General features: G+C 36.2%; 1 protein-coding gene across 41 annotated transcripts in view; it reads right to left on the reverse strand.

Moving 5' to 3' along the window:
- The window catches only part of LOC106871506 (uncharacterized), a 213,019-nt gene that overhangs the window by 50,831 nt on the left and 137,188 nt on the right, over positions 1–25,000 (reverse strand). For all 41 annotated transcript variants that reach the window (XM_089341788.1, XM_089341780.1, XM_089341762.1 and 38 more), the window contains exons 9-12: positions 23,659–23,796; positions 21,983–22,067; positions 15,597–15,697; positions 12,938–13,003 (exon numbers count right to left, since the gene is read on the reverse strand). In XM_089341788.1, the coding sequence (XP_089197914.1) occupies positions 12,938–13,003; positions 15,597–15,697; positions 21,983–22,067; positions 23,659–23,796 (390 nt within the window). The remainder of the gene's footprint in view (positions 1–12,937; positions 13,004–15,596; positions 15,698–21,982; positions 22,068–23,658; positions 23,797–25,000) is intronic.

Below are 25,000 nucleotides of genomic sequence, written 5' to 3' on the forward strand. Positions count from 1 at the left end.
CTGTTCACTACCAGTGAACTAAGGTAACACACCTTATTTTTCGAGCACCTCATCATTATTATTATTATTATTATTATTATTATTATTATTATTATTATCATTATTATTATTATTATTATTATTGTTGTTGTTGTTGTTATTATTATCATTAGCGGCGAGCTGGCAGAGTCGTTAGTACGCCGGGCGAAATGCTTAGCGATATTTCGACTGTTGCTGCGCCCTGGGTTCAAATTCCGCCCGGGGCAACTTTGCCTTTCATCCTTTCGGAATTAATAAATTAAGTACTAGTCAAACAATGGGGTCGATGAAAATCGGATAGTCCCCTCCCCCACAAATTTCAGGCCTTGTGTCTATAGTAGAAAATATTATTATTATCATCATCATCATTATTATTATAATTATTATTATTATTATTATTATTATTATTATTATTATTATTATTATTATTACTATTATTATTATTGTTATTGTTGTTGTTATTATTATTATTATTCAGTAGTTTTATTTTTATAACGTGCTTTCACTTCACTACCGAGCGCAGCTCTGTGCGCCTTGGGTATGTGCTGTGGTTTGCTGTGGTGCTCTTATGTTTACTGTATTGAAAGTGTTTTGCGTAGAATGTGTGCAGTACCCAGTAGTGCAATTTTCTGTATGTTATATATATTTGTAAGTCCTGGTGTTTTTGTTATGTATTTGTCTGAATATTTTTTTATTATACCTAAGGCACCTACTATGATAGGAATTGTTTCTGTTTTTGTTTTTTTTTTATTATTATTATTATTATTATTATTATTATTATTATTATTATTATTATTAATATTATTATTATTATTATTTTCATATACACAAGAACCCCACTATTGGGTTACAACAAGTAAATTTATATGCCAAGAACCCCACTATGGGGCTACAACAAGTAACCTTAGATACCAGGAACTCTCCTAAGTATCCTAGCTGTCTCTAATAACACGGTTTTCTGCAGCTTTACTGAACTGGGTTTTATGCCTATCTCTTCCATCCATCTGTTCAGATTTTTAGGGATAGTTCCCAATGCACCTATAACTACTGGCATCCATTTTACCCGCACCTTCCAGAGTCTCTGCAATTCAATGGCAAGGTCCTAGTACTTTGTTATTTTCTCTATATTTCTCATATTGATTTTTTCATAATTTGGAACTGTAAAGTCAATAACCTGGCGCTTTCTATTCTCTTTTTCTACTATAACTACTACTGCTGCTGCTGTTGCTATTACTACTGTTACTACTTCTACTACTAAATCGGGCCTTCTAGCTTATATTACTCTGTCAGTTTGAATGTTGAAGTCCCACACCTTATATGTCTTACTTTCTAGTACTATACTAGGTTCATATGTTCATACCACTTATCAGTATGGTAAAATCCTAGCTTTCTACAAAGCTCGCAGTGGATGCTCTTCCTTGGTTGTCATATCTTTTCTTGTATTCTTTCTCTGCCAGCATGCTACGTTCACTTACTATATGAGTAACGCTTTCCTCTTTTGATTTGCATAACCTACATTGGGAATCTACTTGTTTTTTGTCTATCTTGGCTTTTATCCATTTAGTCCTTAATGCTTGATCTTATGCGACCGCCAACAAACTTTCTGTCTCCCTTTTCAGCCTTCCTTTCTGCAAACATAGCCATGTCTTACTACTACTATTTACTCCAACTATCTTTGGTAATCTACCATGCAACGCCTTCTCCTGCCAGTCAGATAATTTATTTTCTTTTTTTCTGATTTTTAACATCGTTTGGGTCTTTGATTCCCCTATGTCTTGCTTTGACTCTTGCTGCTTTTAATAAACCTCCTTCACCATTACCTACATAGGAGTCTATATCTACTCCAGCTAACTCCACTCAATCTTCTACTGATATTAACCTTCTTCCACCTTCTTTTCTAGGTAAATATAATCTTGTTACACCTGCTCTTGCGTGGAGTCTTCCATTCATATTGAATTCCTTTCTAGTTCTTCCGTCTAGCTTTGCTAATTCAGTTCTTGTCCAATCTACAAAAGCTGCTGAGTATCTAAGTAATGACACTGCCCAGGTATTTACAGCCTTCACTAGTTTCATTAGCTTCCTCACCCTTCAGATGTACTCCTTCTCAATTTTCGCTTTCAATTCTATAGTTAGTACTCTGTCAGATTCTAATACGCCTAGATACTTATAATTCTCTCTTCCTTTCAATGATTTTGATGTCTGGCCATCTGATAATTGGATACCTTCGCTGTTGGCTACTGTCCTCTTCTTATGACTAATATTGCATACTTATCTAGACCAAATTCGATGCCTATATCTTTGCTGAAGAGTCTTTACTGACTATATTAAAGAATTTATCTCTTTTCCATTCTTACTAAAAAGCTTAAGATCATCCATGTAGAGCAAATGGTTAATTTTTCCCTTACTATTTCAGAACTGATACCCTGCCTTTACCTTCCTTAATACTAAACTGAGTGGGGTCAAATATTAAAGGGGATAACGAATAGACAGACTACAACAAGTAACTGGTATTTTAATTTATAGACTCCAGAATTATGAAACGCAGAGTTTGGACTCAGAATGCAAAAGTCCATTTGAACTCAGAATGTAAGGGACCAATGAGGAAATATTGTTAGGCATTTTCTCAGATGCTCTGAAGATTCGACTAATCCTCTTTATTTATTTATTTATTTATTTAAATGCTTTAAAATACTGAAATTGCAAAACAAACGAGGAGTCTTTATGCTGCTGCCCGACGAGCTAGAAATAGTGACGAAAATCTAACGCAACATATGCGAAGACGTGGCTATGACATTAAGAATTTCGCTTCGCATCCATGAGTCTTCGGTTCATTGCTCATGGTATCTTGTGCTGGTGCCTATTGTACCGTAGCCCTCAATGTCTTGTGAGTAAATCTGGTAGACAGAAACTCTGTAGAATCCCGTCATATATATGTATATCTATACATATAAATATATATATATATATATATGTGTGTGTGTGTGTGTGTGTGTGTGTGTGTGTGTGTGTGTGTGTGTGTGTGTGTGTGTGTGTGTGTGTGTGTGTGTGTCTGTATTAATAAATCATAGGGTAGCAAAAAAATTTTAGAAATTTTATTTACTACCAGTAGTCTAGCGAGAAGAAAAAAACTTTTTTGCTACCCTATGATTTATTAATAATGATAAAATATATTTGGCTAATTTCTGAAAGAAAATCGGCATTTTTTTGTATTTGCTGCCGATAAGGTAAATCGCACATGCGCGGTAAACTTTGAAAAATTAAGCATATAAGCATAAGTCATGTCTTCTATGTAGTGCCTCGTGTTTATATGTTATCTAGGTTATTCCGCTGAAGATAGCTGCTCTGGCAAAATATTTTATTTTGCTAAAATAGCTTGAAACCATGGTACGGAAAATAGATAGGTAAATGTTTTTATTTTTCATTCCCTTTCGAAATTATCCCTAATTTTGTGGTATAGAGTTTTTTGCTGCTCTTTCTAGCGGGTTAGATGTTCTATTATAGGCATCTCTGTATTTTAAATGACTATATATATTGCCTCAACAAAAACCTGGAAAATTTAGGGTTCTCAAAACCTGAAAGAAAAAGGCTGATTAGAAGACTACAGAGTCAAGCCATCAATGGAACTGTAAAGATATGTAAAACTTTCCAAAAATTTAGCACATAAATACATATGCATGCATCTAAAACGCATCCATAAAACAAACATACAAATCTGCGCATACACTAACACCAAATACTGCACACACACACATATGCACAAATACCTAGATGATGTTGATAAAAGTTCCATTGAAGGAGCCTTGAATCTGTGTTAGAGTCCGGCTCTTTCTCTATGGACAAGAAATACAGAAATGAAACTGATTGATAACATACATACATACATACATACATATATATTAAATAATTAAGGGTATTAAATCTTTGTGTTCAAGTGAAAACTTGTGGTTTGGCCACTTTGACTGCTATATTTAGCATGCCAGTACCGCTCGTTAGTACCCTTAATTATTAATTGACTATATATATATATATATATATATATATAAAACAAATAATAAATGAGTATATGCATATATACGTACAGCTATGTGCATACCTACGTCTACCTGTATATATAGGTGCATATCTGGGTACAGGACATTGCAAACAAAACGTAGACAAGAAAATAATAATAACCAGAGTACAGAAAACACACAAGCCACATAGAGAACATTTTCCTTCATCAGCTCTATGTGGCTTGTGTGTTTTCTGTACTCTGGTTATTATTATTTTCTTGTCTACGTTTTGTTTGCAATGTCCTGTACCCAGATATGCACCTATATATACAGGTAGACGTAGGTATGCACATACCTGTACGTATATATGCATATACTCATTTAATATTTGTTTTACATGATCGAACGCCTGCGTCATCCCTGTTGTAAGTAGTTTTTTTCAATTATATATATATATATATATATATATATATATATACATATATATATATATGTCAGTCAAAATGGCCAAACCACAAATTTTCACTTTTAACAAAGGTTTAATAGCCTTAATTATTTAATTGATAATTTTTTACCATTATAGGGATTTTTTACGCATGCTAAGCCACTGATATTATTATAAACAATGACATCCCCATTTCTATTCATGTGTGTATGTGTGTGTGTGTGTGTGTGTGTGTGTGTGTGTGTGTGTGTGTGTGTGTGTGTGTGTGTGTGTGTGTGTGTGTGTGTGTGTGTGTTTTTATATTTTAAACGAACGCCGAGCTGTTAAGACTTGCTATTAGTACAGTGTTGGAGGTTGAGGGGAGAGTACTGCGTAAAACCATAAACATGAAATACGAGATACGGTTAGAGACTGTACGTCGTTATGTGTACGAGTGGATGTTTGCGCGCTCGCGCGTGTGTGAGTGTCTGTCTGTCTGCGTATCTATGTGTATGTATGTGTCCGTGTGTGTGTGTTTACAGTCATACATACATACATACACTCGTACATACGTATCCGCGTACCCACGTACCTACGTACGTACATATACACCCGTACATGCCTAAGCATTTACAGACAAGTAGATTCAAGCACTGATCCAGTATTTAGGTTTCCTTTGGGCGACCTTCGACTTTTTTTTCTATCTGAAGGCTTTTCTCGACCCAAAATTTTCATGCTATTACTTATAGCTTTATATGTGTGCTTCGAAATCCAGTTTCAAAAAGGAAATATTCCCCCCTCTCACGAATGTTCATAAAAAATCCTTATAATGTCAACTCTGTGTGTGTACGTGTATGTGTGCATGTGTGTTGATATATATATATATATATATATATATATATATATATATATATATATATATATATATATATATATATATATATATATATATATATATATATATACATATATATATATATATATATATATATATACATATATACTTATATATATATACATACACACACACACACACACACACACACACACACATATATATATATATATATATATATATATATATATATAAATCAAAATAAGCAACACGGATTTTAAAGATGATTGCAGTACGCACGTTTCATGCTACTTCAATTTATTTAAGTAATGCGAGCATTACATTAAATGCAATATGTAGAGCAATCTTCAGCTGCACGAAAATGTAGAAAATTACAGTAGAATAGACATATTATAATTGTGGCAACATTTCAAATCCAAGTGGGAAGAAGAATACATAAAAATCCATCTTGACATAGCCAAGGCTATCAATACACGCACACGACAGGCTTCTTTCAGTTCCGTCAGCCAAATCTACTCACAAGTCTTTGGTCGGCTGGAGGCTATAGCAGAAGATTCTTGTCCAAAGTACTCGTAACTATGTGGTTGGGAAGCAAACTTCTTACCTCGCAGCCAAAACCTTGTATTGAAAGAATTGTGACTGAAAGAAAAGGAGGTATGATAAGGCCGGAACTTATCCATAGTACATACTTATCCTAGTAAGACTGAATGAAACCTCCTTCTATCTTTGTCATGCATACAGAGCCCGTCAAAACAAAACCTATACACACTTCAGGAAAGGAGAAACCTGTATAAATATATTTTAATTCAGTGCTATTGCAATTTATTCAGTGTTTACGCAAGTTGATTAAAACATCGGAAATGGTATTTATATTAATAGGGGTTCTTGTATTTATACAGATTTTTTCTTTCCTGAAGTGTATATACATTTTTTTTGGCTGACTGTATATATTCCAATAAAATCGTACTCTAATTTCAGTGTTGTTGAATCATTTCAATGTCTATATTTAGAGTTGCTTCCCTTGCCCTTGCATATTTCAGCGATTTTGCATTGTACTCTATCTTTTTTTCTTTTTCAGTCACGTGACTGCGGGCATGCTGCAGTATCGCTTTAAAGGATGCAGTCGAACAAGTCGACCCTACAATTTACGTATCTTTCTTTTAAATTCCGTTCTTAGTCTATCGTTATATATATACATATAACCTATGTATTAATTAAGAAAGTATCCTTCATTTAATTAATGTATTCTCAGACTGCTGATTAATTATGTTGAGTACCCCTCGTTGAATAATTATTACATCAGCGAATCAGATAGCTAAGAAATATACGTAGTATTTTACACGTTTCACTCCCTCAACTCGAGATGTGTGTGTGTGTGTGTGTGTGAGCGTGTGCGTTTTGGTGTGTGTGTTTATATATAGATATGTATATATATATATATATATATATATATATATATATATATATATATATATATATATATACATATATATATATATATGTGTGTGTGTATATATATATATATATATAAATATATATATTTCAGGTTGAGTAAAAAGTAAGCAACGTTTTGAACCATGAAGAATTTGTACCGGTTTTTGCAGAGTTTTGAATCATTTTAAAACATTTTTGTTTAATTGTCTGATAATACAGTTATAGAATTGTCCAAATGCATCAATAAATTAACATAGATTTTTTTTTTTTTCACTGTTGTTACAATCATCTGAAATGAAACTGTCAAAGCACCATATTCGAGCAATTTTGCTATTCAACTTCAAAAAAGGACGTAAAGCAGCTGAAACTGTTCGCGATATCAACGAAACGTTTAATGAGGAAATGACCAGTGAGTGGTCAGCTCGAAAATGGTTTAAACGATTTCGCAGTGGAGACCAGAGTTTTGAAGATTGTGAATGTAGTGGACGTCCATCTGTCATCGATGACGGTCAATTAAAGTCCATCATTGAGAAAGATCCACGTAAAACCACTCGAGAACTGGCAAAAGAACTTCAAGTTAGCCAGAAAACTGCCTGCAGCAATTTGCATGCGATTGGAAAATCAAAAAAGCTTGACAAATGGGTACCACACAATTTGACTGAAAATCAGAAAATTCGCAGTTATGACATTTGTTCATCGCTTCTTCTCCGTAACCAGACCGGCGATGAAAAGTGGATTGTGTACAATAAAAAAAAAACGTTCTTCGCAGTGGTTGGACCAAAATGAAGCACCAAAAACCTTCCCTAAACCCGAAGCTCTTCAGAAAGAAGGTTATGGTGACAGTTTGGTGGTGTACTGCTGGACTCATCGTCTATAACTTCTTAAAACTCGGAAAAATCATTACTGCAGAAAGATATTGCCATGAAATTGCCAAAATGAACGAAAAACTGCTACTTCTCCGTTCCAGACTGGTCAACAGAAGAGGACCAATCATTCTTCATGAAAACGCTCGAGCACACATTTCACTAACGACGCTCCGGAAGTTAGGGGAACTTGGCTATGAAGTTCTTCCCCACCCAGCTTATTCCTCAGAACTTTCTCCTACTGTCTACCACTTTTTCAAGCAGCTTGATGGTTTCCTGCGAGAGAAGGAATTCAAAACTCAAACCGATGCATGCTGAAAGTGCGTTCAGAGAGTTCATCTGCTCCAGAACTCCAGACTTTTATATTACCGGAATAAAAGAAACTTGTAACTCGTTGGAAAATATGAGTTGCTTATAATGGTATTTCCTTTGATGAATAAAATTTCCGTACTGTTGAAATATATTCTTTTCTACTCTATGCACAAAGCCCAAAATTTGGGGGGAGGGGACCAGTCGATAAGATCGACCCCAGTACACAACTGGTACTTTATTTATCAGCACCGAAAGGTTGAACGGCAAAGTCGACCTCGGTGGAATTTGAACTCAGAACGTAAAGACAGACGAAATTTTTTGAAACATAGTGAAGAATTTCATGTTTCAAAACATTGCTTACTTTCTACTCAATCTGATACATACACACACTCACTCACAAACACACACACACACACACGCACACACACACACACACATATATATATATACAGTAGGGGGAAATAAATATTCGTACATGTCAAAATTCTTTATTTATTTAATTTCTAATGAACATAAATGGGATATACCAACACTATATTTGCATACACATGCATAAACTAAGAATATGCAAAAGAAACTAATAAATTATAGTAACTAATGAATTTATATACAACTATAAATATTTAGGGGTGAAAAAAGTATTCGTACAGAATAAATTTATGACTTTCTATGCCACAAAATACTGTTGAAATAATTTTTTTTTTACTAGAACTTTCTCGTTTGTTCCAATAATCTTATCAGTAGTCATTTTTAAGTGTTGAAACGCTAGCTTCTTCATTCAGTACTGAGACGACATAAAGTAGTGTCGTAATAATGCCGAAAAGTAAAGAACTCAAAAATTCAGTGAAAAACTTAATTATTGAACAGTGGAAAGCATGTAAAAGTTACAGGAAAATATCAGAGACCCTTTGTATTCCACTTTCTACCATATCTTCATTTATTCAAAGATATAAAACATCGGGAACTGTTGAAAACAGAGTAAGATCCGGTGCACCACGCAAGATTTCCCCTAGATCTTTAAGAAAAATGAAGCGAAGCATCGAAAAAAACGCAATGATTACCAGAAAGGAGTTGCAAGAAGATTTGTTAGCTTCAGGGACTAGTGTTACACTACGAACAATCAGCAATGAACTTCATAGGAATGAACTGAAGTCATGATCTCCTAGAAAAACTCCACTGTTGACTAAAAGGCATAGAGATGCCCGTTTAAAATTTGTTTATGAACACAAAGATAAATCTGATACATTCTGGAAAAATGTTCTTTGGACAGACGAGTCGAAAATTGAATTGGACGAAATTCGCGTAGCCATGTTTGGAGGAATGATTGTACCACCTATTCGCCGAAAAACACAATTCTTACTGTAAAGTTTGGAGGTGGCAACATCATTGCGTAGGGGTGCTTCTCTGCAAATGGCACTGGCAATTTACATGTGATAGATGCTAGAATGCAGAGATGTACCAAAATATTTTGAACAATAATTTATGGGACTCTGTAGAAAAGCTCCAGCTTTGTGAAGGGTGGGTTTTACAACAGGATAACGACCCTAAGCACACGGCGAAGTCTACCAAAAATGGATTGTTCATCACAATATAAAATTATTAGAATGGCCAAGCCAGTCACCTGACTTGAACCCCATTGAAAATTTGTGGCGTTATTTGAAAAATAAAACTCATTCAAGAGCCCCAATGTGCATTCCAGATTTGAAGAAAATTTGTCAAGAAGAATGGGAAAAAATTCCTAAAGAAACATGCGAGTCATTGATTAAGAACTACAACAAGAGATTGGTTGTAGTGGAACTGAATAATGGTTATGTTACGAAGTATTAAATCAGAATTATCAGTTATTTATGTTCTTTTTTCACCCCTAAATATTTATAATTGCATATAAATTCATTAGTTACTATAATTTATTAGTTTTTTGTTTTGCATATTCTTAGTTTATGCATGTTTATGCAAATATAGTATTGGTATATACCATTTATTTACATTAGAAATTAAATAAATAAAGAATTTTGACATGTACGAATATTTATCCCCCCCCCCCCAGTGTATATGAAGTCGTACGGTTCAGTGTTTAGAGAGTCGAGCTCACAATCATGAGGTAATGAGCTCGATTCCTGCACCGGACTGTGTATCGTGTTTCAGAGCGAGACACTTTATTTCGAATTGCTCCATTTCACTCAGCTGTAGAAACGAGTTGCGATATCACTGATGCCAAGCTGTATCGGTTTATCTATCGACATATATATATATATATATATATATATATATATATATATATATATATATATATATATATATACATATTTGTTTTGCAAGATTTTTTATGTGAAATCGTGTGTTGAAACAGATGTTGTTGTACTTGGGGATGGTCATGTTGCCAGTTTAGCCAATAAAAACACACGCACTGTATATTTGGTGTTAATTTTCTTTTTTTTTTTTTCTTTTTTTTTTTTTTTCAGCTTTATATTACATTAATCTTAATCTTAATCTTATTTCGGCCAGAGTTCTTTCGTCACACTTCTGTGACCTCATCAGTGGTCCTTTGTTTCCTTCTTCTTTCTTATGTGTGTGTCTCACCTTGCTAACTATCAGCCATTTTTTCTGATAGTTAGCAAGGTGAGACACACACATAAGAAAGAAGAAGGAAACAAAGGACCACTGATGAGGTCACAGAAGTGTGACGAAAGAACTCTGGCCGAAATAAGATTAAGATTAAGATTAATGTAATATAAAGCTGGAAAAAAAAAAAAGAAAAAAAAAAGAAAATTAACACCAAATATACAGTGCGTGTGTTTTTATTGGCTAAACTGGCAACATGACCATCCCCAAGTACAACAACATATATATATATATATATATATATATATATATATATATATATATATATATATATATATATATATATATATACATATATCTATATATATAAAAATGAGAATGTGTGTATGTCTGTCTGTCTGTCTGTTTGTCTGTGTGAATCCCTAAAACTCGAGAACTACGCAACCAATTTCATTCAAATTTTACACATGCCTTACTTAGGGTCCCAGTTGTGTTTTAGTAATAAAAAATTATTAACTTCTTCCAGAGTTCGAGCACACGGCAACATAATATCTCCTCCACTATTTAAGTATTACGTGTCAAAAGTGAAACAAAAACACTCATGTCAAATACTTTCACTTTAAAAATGAAACTATTCCACTAACTGAAACAATCACATTTCGATACTGTAGTGACATATACTTTCACAGAGAGAGAAAGAGAGAAAGAGAGAGACAGAAAGAGAGAGAGAGAGAGATGTATATGTATACATATACATGTATATGTACACCATTTCGATACTGTAATGACAGATACTTTCAGAGAGAGAGAGAGAAAGAGAGAAAGAGAGAGAGAAAGAGAGAGAGAGAAAGAGAGAGAGAGAGAGAGAGAGAGAGAGAGAGAGATGTATATGTATACATATAGATGTACACGTATATGTATATATATATAGATCTATACATACATGTATATGTATACATATGTGTAGATGTATATATATATATATAGATGTACATGTAATATGTACACATATATACATATATACATGCATACAGATATCTATACATATATACACCCATCACACACACATACACATGCACACAAACACACACATTAGTCATTTGTTTTCTTATCCAAAACTACGTCAAAAGTACTGAATCGATCTTTATGAAATTTGGAAATTATATTCTTTGCATAACGGCCATAACTCCCATGAAAATTCATATATTTTTGATGTTGATGAAATTTTAACCCGAACATAACAGATGAGCATTATTTAGAAAATGATGTCACACGTTATCGAGGCTACCATTCTTTCTGGATGTGCAAAAGGGGATGACGTCTTTATTCCAAGAATTCCTCTTACTCCATCAGGAGCAGACATTCCTTTTACATTCAGAAGACTACAATTCCCCCCTTCGTGTGACTTTTGCTATGTCCATAAACAAATATCAGGGTCAAACACTGTCTGTAGCTGGTCTTCTCTTGGAAGAGCCCTGCTTCTAACATGGACAACTGTATGTTGGCTGCTCAAGAGTGGGCAGCAACAAAAAACCTATTTGTATATTCTCCACAAGGGAAAACAAGGAGCATAGTTTACAATGAGGTGTTATAATCACAACAGCAAGAAAGTATGTACATGATCACCTTCTTTTACGAAACTTCATTGACTGTCATATATTTATATTGATATACATATATATACGTGTGTTTGGGTGCGTGTGTGTATATACATCTCTATATATAAAGTTGATGCGTAGTCTAGACGGCGTTTTTAGATTTCATTATTCTCTTTAACCCGGGCAACGCCGGGTATTTCTGCTAGTATATATATATATATATATATATACATATATATATATATATATATATATATATATATATATATATATATATATATATATATATATATATATATATATATATATATATATATATATATATATATATAGGAAGAATTTACAACAAAACAAAAGACGAAGACAGGTGGTGTAGACAACAAACAGATGTATTAGTTTAACGCTCGTGAAAAAGTCTTTAATGTTTCGAGCCTACGCTCTTCCACAGAAAGGAACTCAGAAAGAAACAAGGAGAGAAAAAAAAGAATGTGTAGTGGCTAGCGATCTATCATGGCGAATATAATATATATATATATATATATATATATATATATATGCGGGCACGTACACACATGCGCGTGCGCGCACACACACACACACACACACACACACACACACACACACATACATACACACACAATGACATTTCACACCTATGTCTATAAACAACTCTATAAAATCTTCCTATCTGCCAAGCTGGAAAGCAAATTGATGGACACACACACACACACACACATATATGTATGTGTGTATGTATTATGTATGTATGTATGTATGAAACGAGGGAACAACATTTGAAAGCATTTTTGAAGTATGAAAATACATTATGTTATACTGAAATAAACAAACTCAGCCATATTTGGTTAAACCTTACCTACCTCTTTATTTAAGGATATAACTAACGTGGCCTTGGTAGATAGCCTTTTCGGTGATATGTCTTCGGCCTACAATTAAACGAAAATGAAGTATTAATATTAGTCACGTTATGTGAAACCGTGTGTTGAAGCAGATATTGTTATATTTCGGGACGTTGATTGCTTTTTTTTTGTTCTTGTTTTGCCTTTGTTTTGTTTTTTGTCAAATAAACACACGCACTGTATATCCGTTCTTCACTCTATATACTCATATATTCGTTGTTCGCTAAAAGCAACGATGATAACGATAACAACAATATAAAGGGCACAAGCCTATATATATATGTATATATATATATATATATATATATATACATACGTAAACACACTTGCAAAACACACAGACACGCGTGCGCACACGCACGCACGCACACGCACGCACGTACACTCACAAATACAGATGCAAATGCATTTGCATATGAGGAAACACATCATAGAAGAACAGACTGGACCAAGCGGGGCAGGAGCACACACGAGGATGGAAAGTATCACTGAAGAGGTCACATATGTGTAACGATTGAAATCCCGGGCAATGGACATCCGTTAAAATGAGAACAGCAATAAACGAGCGAAGAACGAATACAGAGAACATGTGTTTATTTGGATAAAATAAAATTGACCATCCCGAAATATAATAATAGAAATATAAATCATGTGTGAAAAGAGCAATCATAACATATAGGGACATTTTCACAAATGGTTACACCAACGTTCCATCTCATGAACCACGATGTTCGGGTGATTTGATGTGGAGGCTTTTTTATTTGCATTGATTTCTATATATACAACTGTGCTGTATAATGCAGAGCATGCGTATTAATCCAAACATAATTTATTTCATACTGAAATTTTTATCACTACATGAATTAGTCCGTAAAACAGTCGTAATCATACGGATGTGAAATCGTTAACTAAAAATATTCACCTTTCATACCTCCTGATTTATTTTATGATATATATATATATACATATACATATATATATATATATATATATATATATATATATATATATATATATATATATATATATATATATATATATATATATATATATATATATATATATACATGCATATATATATATATATATATATATATATAATTATAAATTTTCTTTAGAAAATCGTAGAAAGTATTGGAAGTGCTCGAGTCAAACCAGAGACGCTAGATAAATTCAGGAGAAACAAGGAAGACCTTCAACTCACTTTGTGTATACATATAGGGATTTAATAAAAAGAATTATCTAAAACATATATTAGTACATTCAAAATATAGAGTTATAGGAATATAAAAATATATATGAATGTTAAAAATATGCAAGAACAAATAAATATATACATATATAAATAAAATAGAGTATAGATAAAAATATAGATGAGGGCAATAAAATGTAGAAAGAAATTTCGTTTTAAAATATACTTATAGAATATATGTATGTGTATATATATATATATATACATATATACATGTGTGTGTTGTCTTTTAATTGTTTCAGTTATTAGACTACAGCTTGCTGGCCCCCACCTTGAGGAATTTTAGTCGAACTAATGGATCCCAGTAGTTGTTTTATTTTTACACCTGGCACTTATTCTATCGGGCTCCTTTGCCGACCTGCTGAGGTACGGGGACGCAAACACACCTACACTGGGCGTCAAGCGGTATTGGTGGAAACAAACACAGACACGCACACACACACACGCGCACACATACATGCATACATACATACATACATACATATATACATATATATATATATATATATATATATATATATATATATATATATATATATATATATATATATATATAAAGAATGAGATAAAGAGATCAATGGCATAAATAAATTTATAGTTTATGTATAAAGTCTTACAGCTGTTTCAAGGAAAATTCAATGTATCCCTTCATCGGAGACGGTTATTGTAGAAGTTAAGGATTATTAAATCTGTATGAGGAGATTTGCAGTAAGAAATGGAAAGCAAATCTCTGATTACACTGAAGTGGAATGCAGAGAATTTTGGAAACCAATCTCTCTGCAGAATCTACTACATAGTGGTCATCACAAAGGCCAGTAAGCAGAAGGCTATCAAGTTAGTCCACGAGGTAGCATTAGCTAGCCGAAGGTGACTATGACCCAAGAGGTGTAAGTCATGGACGGGTTGGTGCTACCAAGGCATAAACTAAGCTAGATCAAACCTCGAATGAATTTACTCAGGCTAAGATGTCTCTTGAAAGATTCGAAATACCAATGATCCCTGCTCACATTAGTGATAATGTGCACAGATGCATCACAGGATGGTGAATGTGCAAAACAGTTGTAGAGGTGATTATCTCATTAAAATCACATTACTAAGAAGGGGGAAAACAACTTCAGTGTGTTAACGACACACTCGGAACTTTTGCAGTTCACTGCCACTGCCTTGGTCAATGCCACTTCCGGAACATGGAGGCGTGCTTCGAACGTCGAGTCCCACCCGATTATCGTGAATAGATTCCTCTGCGAACGTCCATTGGCAGTGAGCTCGTGCTTGGGCTCGCTGCAATCGATTCAATTTTTGCTGCGATATTGCTAGGTTAAATTTAGCAATACAATGTTTTTGTATGTGAGATTTATGACAACGTACCTTAAAAAAAAGAACAATTACATTTCCATTCTCAGGTAACTTCTTTATCACAGACACTTTTCCCGAAGAGCTATTAATGGTGAAGTGATCATTCTTGTTACCTGAAAGAAACGTTGGCTGTTAGAATGATAATAATAATAATAATGATAATAATAATAATAATAATAATAATAATAATAATAATAATAATAATAATAATAATAATAAGTTAAGGATTATTAAATCTGTATGAGGAGATTTGCAGTAAGAAATGGAAAGCAAATCTCTGATTACACTGAAGTGGAATGCAGAGAATTTTGGAAACCAATCTCTCTGCAGAATCTACTACATAGTGGTCATCACAAAGGCCAGTAAGCAGAAGGCTATCAAGTTAGTCCACGAGGTAGCATTAGCTAGCCGAAGGTGGGACCTATATACACTGGAAGCTATGCCAACATTATGGAATAGCAACAGAAAAAAGATGGTATAAACACACGCCAGAAAAGGTCACAGAAAACGAGAAAGCAACCATACTCTGGGATATGCCAATACACACAGATAGAGAAATTAAGGCAAATAGACCAGATATAGTTGTCAAAGATCATGAAGGAAAAAAATGCCTTCTAATTGATGTTTCAATACCAGCAGATGACAACGTTTCTCTAAAAGAAATGGAAAAACTTTCAAAATACAAAGACCTGGAAATAGAGATAACTCGAATGTGGAATCTAAAAACAGAAACAATTCCTATCATAGTCTTGACTAATAATAATAATAATAATAATAATAATAATAATAATAATAATAATAACACCAGGACTTACAAATATATATAACATACAGAAAATTGCACTACTGGGCACTGCACACATCCTACACAAAACACTTTCAATACAGTAACCATAAGAGCATCACAGCAAACCACAGCACATACCCAAGACACACAGAGCTGCGCTCGGTAGTGAAGTGAAAGCACGTTATAAAAATAAAACTACTGAACAATAATAATAATAATGACGATGATGATGATTTATTTTATTTGCCACCAGGCGAGGGATAATGGGGGGGGGGGCAATGCAAAGACAACAAATGTTATGCGGGTTTACATAGAATGGAATGATAAAGAGAAAAGGGAAAGGAAAGTATACACTGTATATAATAAAAGAAGGGAAGTATACATAGTACACGACAGTAAATGAGGAGGAGAAAAAAGATGATAGTGATGCGGTCCTTCTGATACAGGACTTCTAAGGATAAGAGCAGAACCGTACCACCCCAAATCTCCCTGAATACCAAATGCAAATGCTCTCTCCAATTCCTTCTCTCTGACTCACAGGTCTATACTTAGAGAGGTACCATCCACTCAAGCCATTTTAGCAACTTTCACCCACCTTTTAATAAGTTCACTCAGGACAGCACCTCCCTCACCACCCTCACCCTCACTTTCTTTTTCAAGTGAAACTTGCAAAAGTCGTTGAGGGCTTTACCAAAAAGGATAGCCTCTGTCCTCATTTCTTTCAGCCCCGTCTACCAGACAACCTCTTTCGCCACAGCCACCCGACGAAATTGAAGAAGAGTGACAGGGTAATCATCACTATGGACTCATCCGACAGACAGGTCCATCCTACGTGTCACACCTGTTCGACATAACTCCATAAGTTAGCAATTCCTGGATACTGACCGAGTACATGCAGAACGGTTTTGTCGCTCTGCGTGCAACTAAGACAAGCCCGTCTGACAGCACATCTGTGCCTGTATAGTTTATTCCGGACCGGTAGCGCCTCCGAGTAGCACTGCCAGACGAAAGAAATTTGGAAGTTATCCAAAGTAGTCCCTAACTGGAAAGTTTTCCGGAACTGACAAGCCAGTTCGTTTTCATCGACACCTAGAGTCACCTCGAAGACATCGTCGCACTTCTCCGCTACTAGTCCTCTATATAGCTAAAGTAGAACATCCACCGATTCTATTGCCCGACATGTAGAGGACAGTGAGCGCCTGTCAACATTTTAAGTGCCAGATGCCCAGTCTCAGTGTATCCTTCATCCAGGACTGCAGCTGTCGGAGCTGACAGCAGACGGACTACTGGAACACGTCTCTTCTACAAGAAAATAAACAAGAGAAGCTCCAACCCAATCAAGCAGTAAGTGGGTCAAGGCATTACAGTCAGGCGATAAATGATGATAAAGGCGACAATTTCTTCTCTGCTCAATTTTTATCCATCTGGAGGTCGGAGCCGAACCAGGTCCCAAGCAGTTTAACTGCTCCCTCAGTCCAACGTTCAACGACACCGTCCGAAAGCAACAACTTGCCTCTCCAAGTGCCCAGGACAGCTTCCAGATAGATGACTTTTGACTGATCCGAATTGATCAGAACCTCACCGAAGCCAGCTTTAGTCCCAGACCTCTCTATGGAGACTGCATAAGGTGGAGGTTGTAGTGGATAGACCTGTTCGAGATTGCATACATTTGTACTTCCCCGACTAGACTACCAAGGACAAGCGCCAACCTTTTCACAAACACCTTGGCTAAAATCTTAAACTCTGTGTTTAGTAGAGTTATAGGCTGAAAATTCCCTTGTACATCCCCAATGTTGATGTCCTTCTTTAGCAGTGTCACTACAGCCCGGCTTACAGCACTAGGAATTCTCCCGTTCGTTTACCAGTTGCGGTAGACGTCTGCCAAGAGGCCACCAATCAAATCTGGCATGAAAACATAGACTCCATATAGTAGGCCATCCAAATAGGGCGATTTTCGATTTGTGCTATCCCTCATCGCCTCCCTTATTTCAGTGGCCGTTACCGGCGTTTCATAGAACCTCGAGTCCGCTGCCGAGAGCCGCAGCATGCCGTCCAGATACGAACTAAAGTTCGCTGATCTCGTTGGTCCATCGCCCTCTTCAAACAGTTGCGCGAAGTGCTACCGAAAGCCGCATACATCTGTTCGGAACCGAGTAGCATACACCCGTCCCGATCGGTTTTGTTAGCACGTCGCGTCTCTACCGTTCGGGCCGTCAGACAGCTTTAATTTCTTCGTGTTTTAGAACATGAGCCATAGAACATGAGTCCTCTTCTTCGTGTTTTAGAACATGAGTCCTCTGTGTTTCGCCTCAAAAAACTGGTCAAGGGCCATTCTCACCACTAATACGTCGGTCGCGATGCCTTTACTAGTCGCCTATTCTAGTTTGCTAGCTAGTTCCCCCTGTAATCTATTTATTTCTATTACTAAATTTGCTAAGTGCTATCGATTCTGCTCTGATCGCCCTCTTCAGGGCTATCCACCACCGGTTGTTGACGATTACCTCCCTTAACTGTCACTGAACTAGTTCGTTAATCTGGTCTCTGCAGTCTTTGCGTTCCGGGAAGGACGCGTTCAACTTACAATAACCGGATCCCTGTCTACGCGTCCTTTCTAAATTGACTGCGCAGATAACAAATTTGTGGTCTGTGTGGCCGACTAATTTGAACTGTGGACAACCTACAGACAGCTGGAATTTTCTGAGTAGGTTTTTGAGGCTATTGCACCCGCATCTTTTATGAACAAGACTAACACAGTCTTCCCGTGCCTCCAAAATACTATACCAGTCCCTCACTACTACTAAAATGCAAGACGTTTCCAGCCCCAGTCGGGGCATACACCGTTACCAATCTAAACACACCACCTTCGCTACCATTCACAGATAAGACCGCCAACCTATTGTTCGGGTCCAAGAAGGCTGCTCTTACTTTGAGATTTTCGGAATAGCACTGGTACACCGACGCCAGCTCGCGGCAGCCTATGAGATGAGAATAATTTGTAGTCTTCGAAAATGGATCCTAGAGCATGCTTCCTGGAAATTCTTGGCTCACTAATGGCAGTCACATCTAAATCAAGGGACCTGAAATCATTGAGCAGATGACCCTGCTTCCAAACCGAACATAGACCCCGAACATCTACATAGTCTACTCTAAGTGGAGCCATTTAAATTAGGGAAAATAAAATAGAGTTATTTATCTTGGTCTTCAGATCTTTCAACTTATCTTTTTGGCCAGGGTGGGATTGTGGAAGGGTTTTTCTAGTAAGTTTTTTGGGGAGGTACTAAACCGTCCAGTGTTCTGGGAAAATTCTATTACAAACCCAGATGCGTATTTGTATCTGTTTGGATTGATATCCTGTCCGATGGAGTTTTCGGAAGGAGTTTTGCAAAACCTTCCACACTTGTTACAATGTTTTTGTTATTAATTACTTCCTCAATCAATTCAGTGCTGCTCTTCTGAACAAAAGTGAAGTTGATGAAAGAAGTGCGTACCCGAGAGTGTGACTGTTCATCATTTTGTTTTTCGGGTGTTTCATTTATATTCGTGATTTTCGTTTTTGTGAAAAGTGTATGTAAAATTGGGTTTTCTTGTTATGATGGAGGTGTTAATGTTGGTGTTGATGTATTTTGTATTTGGTTTTGTGACGGCTTTTGTTTTTTACTTTCGTGTCTTATGGTCTTCAATTGGGGCCAGTCTCTATTTATTTTAGTTTCAATCTTTCTCCTACAAAGTCCTTTTTGTGCGATTCCAACGAGATCTTTGCTTTTATGAGGCTTGAGCTGGGGAAAAGAGGAAGATGTGAACTAGTTGTAGTGTTCACAGCTTGAGGAATTGGTAGCAACGGTAGAGGGCTTCGTGCTTCCAACCCCCACGAGACAAAAATCTTTCAGGTGGTTCGTATTACCGCACACGAAACATTTCGGGTTTTTTCCTTTGATAAAAACCGGCATCCGCTCGCAAACAGAAACTATTCTGGAGAAACTAGCATCTTGAATTCCAGAAGAATTCCAGACTTGTTGAGTTGTATGGTGGACTTCACCTCCGCAATCTTCCCGTGCGTCCCCAGAATAGCTAAAGCTCGCCGGGTCACAGTGAACTGACATGTTCTTGGCTTGAATTCGAGTTAGCCTTTTACCCATGTAATGGGGAATCACAACAAAAGTCTGGGATGTGCAAATAATAGTTACCATTCCTCTGGCTTGTTACTCATTATTGTAACAGTTACTGTCCCGTATTGTTTGCCTTTGTATATGTGTAGCACTGAAGGCCACACATCTTGGAGGCATTTTACTGTCTCAGCCAGAGTACGAAGTTTCAGCTTCCTCTTCTTGCGAGAACCACATTTATAGACAATGGTTTGTCTTTCGGGGTATTTATTTTTCCTCCTCGCTAAGGTATATAACACCGGGTTTCAAAATATCATTTTGATATTAATATCCGTACGACCATTGTCGTAGTTTGCTGAAACCTGTACTTCATAAACAACGGAAGATATATCGTTGTTGTTGTTTGTTCCTTCTAGAGCCATACCTAGTTCATAAGGGCCGGTTTCCTGGTTTCATTGGCGTATAGGTTCCCCACCTGGACGGGACGCCGGTCCGTCGCAGGTGAGCTGCTAGATGTAGGAGGAGGAAAGAGTGAGAGAAAGTTTTGGTGAAAACGTCAGCATGAGTTCGCCATTACTCTCCGCAGGAGCTGCGTGGAGCTTAGGTATGTCGCTCATAAACACACACTTCACCCGGTCTGCGATTCGAACTCGCGACCCCTCGACCGCAAGTCCGCTGCTCTAATCACTAGGCCTTGTGCCGCCACTAAGATATATCGTACAGATATGAAACGTTACATCGGAGCCGTAGAAAGAAAATTTAAATCTAGATATAACAACCATCTTTCGAATTTTTGTACCTCGATAAGAAGCATTCAACAATCCTTTCGGCTTTAATCTAGAAACTTAAACACCAAGGGACCAATTTCGACATGAAATGGAAAATCATCTCTAAATCCGAACCCTATATTCACGGGTCTAAAAAATGTTCAGTGTGTTCTCTTGAAAAACTGTATTATTAAAACCCCCAACGAGCACATAAATTCGAGGAACGGGATTTTTTCTGTATGTCCGCATTTCCGGAAATACAACTTATCGGAACTTAAAAGTGGACTACCGGAATTCCAGAAGAATTCATGGTGTGCTCCAGCATGGCCACAGTACAATGAATGAGATAAGTAAAAGATAAAAGCAAAGCAAAGTACCTTCCCGAGTCATACAGACTCATGGGATCGGTTTCCCGGTTTCCATGACGTATATATATATATATATATATATGTATATATATATATATATATGCCCCACCTGGATGAGACGCCGGTCCGTTGCAGGATTACTCATTTTTGCCAGCTGAAGGACTTGAGTGATGTGAAATGAAGTGTTTTGCTCAAGAACATAACGCATCGCCCGGTCCAGGAAGCGAAACCACACTCTTACGATCATTGGTCCAGCACCCTAATCATAAAGCCATGCACCCCCACAAAAAGTAAAAGATAAAATATATAAGATATTATCCCGCCTGTCCACTCAAAAACAAAAAATATCGGAAGTTTAAAGTGAAATACAAACCTGTTAGTGGGGTGTATTCTACATTGTATTTATCTGACTCGGTATCCTTCGCCAAAATAGAACCTCCTTTAATAGGGATTTCACCCTGGAAATACAACGTAGAATTTCGGAGATAATTTGAGCAACATAAATAAATGTGCGAATAATTGCGGAAGTGTGAGATAGTGAGCGACTAAGTGATTGAGTAAGTGTGTGAGAGGGAAAGAGAGAAAGAATGAGTGAGTGAGTGAGTGTGTGGGTGAGTTGATTATTTAAGCGCTAGTAAAACGTAGAACTCGCTTTATTATTCAACCTCGTCTGAGAGTATTCCATTATATAAAGCTGTGTGAAAGTACATGGCCTAGTGGTATGAGTGTTGTAGTAATCATCGCAAGATCGTGGTTTCGATTTTCGAGCATGGGTTTGCTATCATTTCGACACCTGACGTATGTCATACCATGCACATTTACAAGCAATGTACGATTATTCTATGGAGCGAGTGAGTTGATGTACAGCACATACATTTGATCCCGATAAACAAATCATCTGCACAGACTGTACAGCTAGAAATTGTGGAATAATCAGTTGTGTAAATTATATATGTATTAACCCTTTAGCATTCAGATTCCTCTATCTAATGTAATATTTATTCAAATCCTGCTACGAAATTTTGATGATGTGATTGACTATTTTTGGAATGACAAAGTAAGATAAATGTGAGAAGCTAGATCTGACCAGTTTGAATATTAAACAGGTAGAATATTTTGGCCTGATATGGCCAGATTGAATGCTAAATGTTTAAATTACAAGGAGCATTCCAGAGGTTTTAAGACTTTTTCAGGAGAGATAATTATCAATTTCAAAGTACAAAACTCTTATCTCCTTCAAAGTAGGGCCCTCAGACTTCAATGCAGATGCTGTATCACTCGATCTACTTCGTTAAGGCTGCATGCAAGTCTTCCTAAGTGAAGATGTTCAGTACCCTTATCAAACCCCCTTCTTTTTCTTCTTCTTCAGCTTAAGGAAGAACCAAAGATCACAGGCGGTAAGGTCTGGACTGTGGGGAAGGAGGGTGAGGGATAGTTTTGATGCCCATCATTGTCCAGTAGTTAGATACCAGGATGGAATTGTGGACTGATGCATTGTCCCGGGGCAGGTGCTTCGGACTTCTGCGGCGAGATCTCTCACTGAGCTCCCTCGAAAACCTCCACAAAGTACTCTTTGTTGACCACAAGGAACCCAATAGATGTAGAGGATGCCCTTGTTATCGAAAAAAAGATCATCATGAGCTTCCCGTAAGGCTTGCTTTTCCTGACCTCTTGTGCCAGCGAAAAACATGCTCGGCTCATACAAGTTAATCAATAAGCAGTCTGGGGCATTTCATAAGGCTCGCAGTGGTTTTGCCCAGTTTAACACAAAACTTTATTACATAACAAGCTCCCAAATTATCACGTTCCGACTGCATTCAACAAACTAGTCTGCTGTGACAAGCAATGTTCAGTAAGGTGTGTCCAAAGTGCTATTGCAAGACCTTCCTCAATCTGGAATACCAAAATTTGGCAGGTCGGCTTATTTGTTACATACAAAGGATATACCAAAATTACAATAATTTAGAACTGCCACTCCGGAAAATAATCTCAAAACTTCTTGAATGCACCATGTATATAGGGTGCATGAAGACACGTAATTGTACTTACCATGAAGTAAATACTTATTTCAGATATGTAAACTACATCGGTTCTTGTTGCGCTGGAGTTGACTATGAAAGCTGGTCCTAAATCATCGATATCCACCAAATTAATTGTTAGTTTCGTTTTATTGGTGAAGTTTCCTTCCTACAAAAGGAAATTCATTGCAACTGATACATATTCATTATTACGATTGTTACACACTAAATACGTATAGATTATATATAGTACATGTGTATATATATATATATATTTGTGTGTGTGTGCGTGCGTGTGTGTGTATGTATGTGAATATGTATATATATATATATATATATATATATATATATATATATATATATATATATATATATATATGTATGTATGTATGTATGTATGTGTATTATTTAACTTTATTTTATTCTTTTACTTGTTTCAGTCATTTGACTGCGGCCATGCTGGGGCACCGCCTTTTAGTTAAAACAAATCGACCCCAGGACTTATTCTTTGTAAGCCTAGTAATTATTCTAACGGTCTCTTTTGCCGAACTGCTAAGTTACGGGGATGTAAACACACTAGCATCGGTTGTCAAGCGATGGTAGGGGACAGACACAGACACACAGACACACACACACACATACATACATACATACACACACACACACATATATATATATATATATATATATATACGCTGGGCTTCTTTCAGTTTCCGTCCGCCAAATCCACTCACTTGTCCAAGGTGCCACGCATTGGGATTGAACCCATGCGGTTGGTAAGTAAGCTACTTACCACACACCCACTCCTGCGCCTAATATATATGTGTGTGTGTGTGTGTGTGTGTGTGTGTGTGTGTGTGTGTGTGTGTGTGTGTGTGTGTGTGTGTGTGTCTTCTTTTATTTTATTTTATTCTTTTACTTGTTTCAGTCATTTCCGGATTCAGCACAGGTAACTGACTTAGTAGGTATATATTTATTATTAGAACTTGAACTTGAAAACTTAAAATTGTAGGGCGGTTTATATAGGGATGACCTTTTATTACTAAGAATTGCACCAATAGAAAACTAGAATTATATAAGAAGAGAATATATAGTTTTTTTTTTTAAAGATTACTATTTATAATGAGTACTATAATATAAATTATTTAGATGCTAATTTTAACTTGTCTACAAGTAATATCCAACCTTACCATAAGATTAATAAAAATATTAAATACATTCATGCGAAAAGCAATCACCCACCCTCAATTAAAAATCATTAACATTTACTCTAGGTTAGAGAATATCTTTACTTTCATAGAGATCTTTGAAAAACATGCACCTTATTACAATAAAACCCTTCAAGAGGCGGGATATACTAATGATATAAACTT

This window comes from Octopus bimaculoides, chromosome 25, assembly GCF_046866305.1.
Source record: "Octopus bimaculoides isolate indiv1 chromosome 25, ASM4686630v1, whole genome shotgun sequence".
NCBI lineage: Eukaryota > Metazoa > Mollusca > Cephalopoda > Octopoda > Octopodidae > Octopus > Octopus bimaculoides.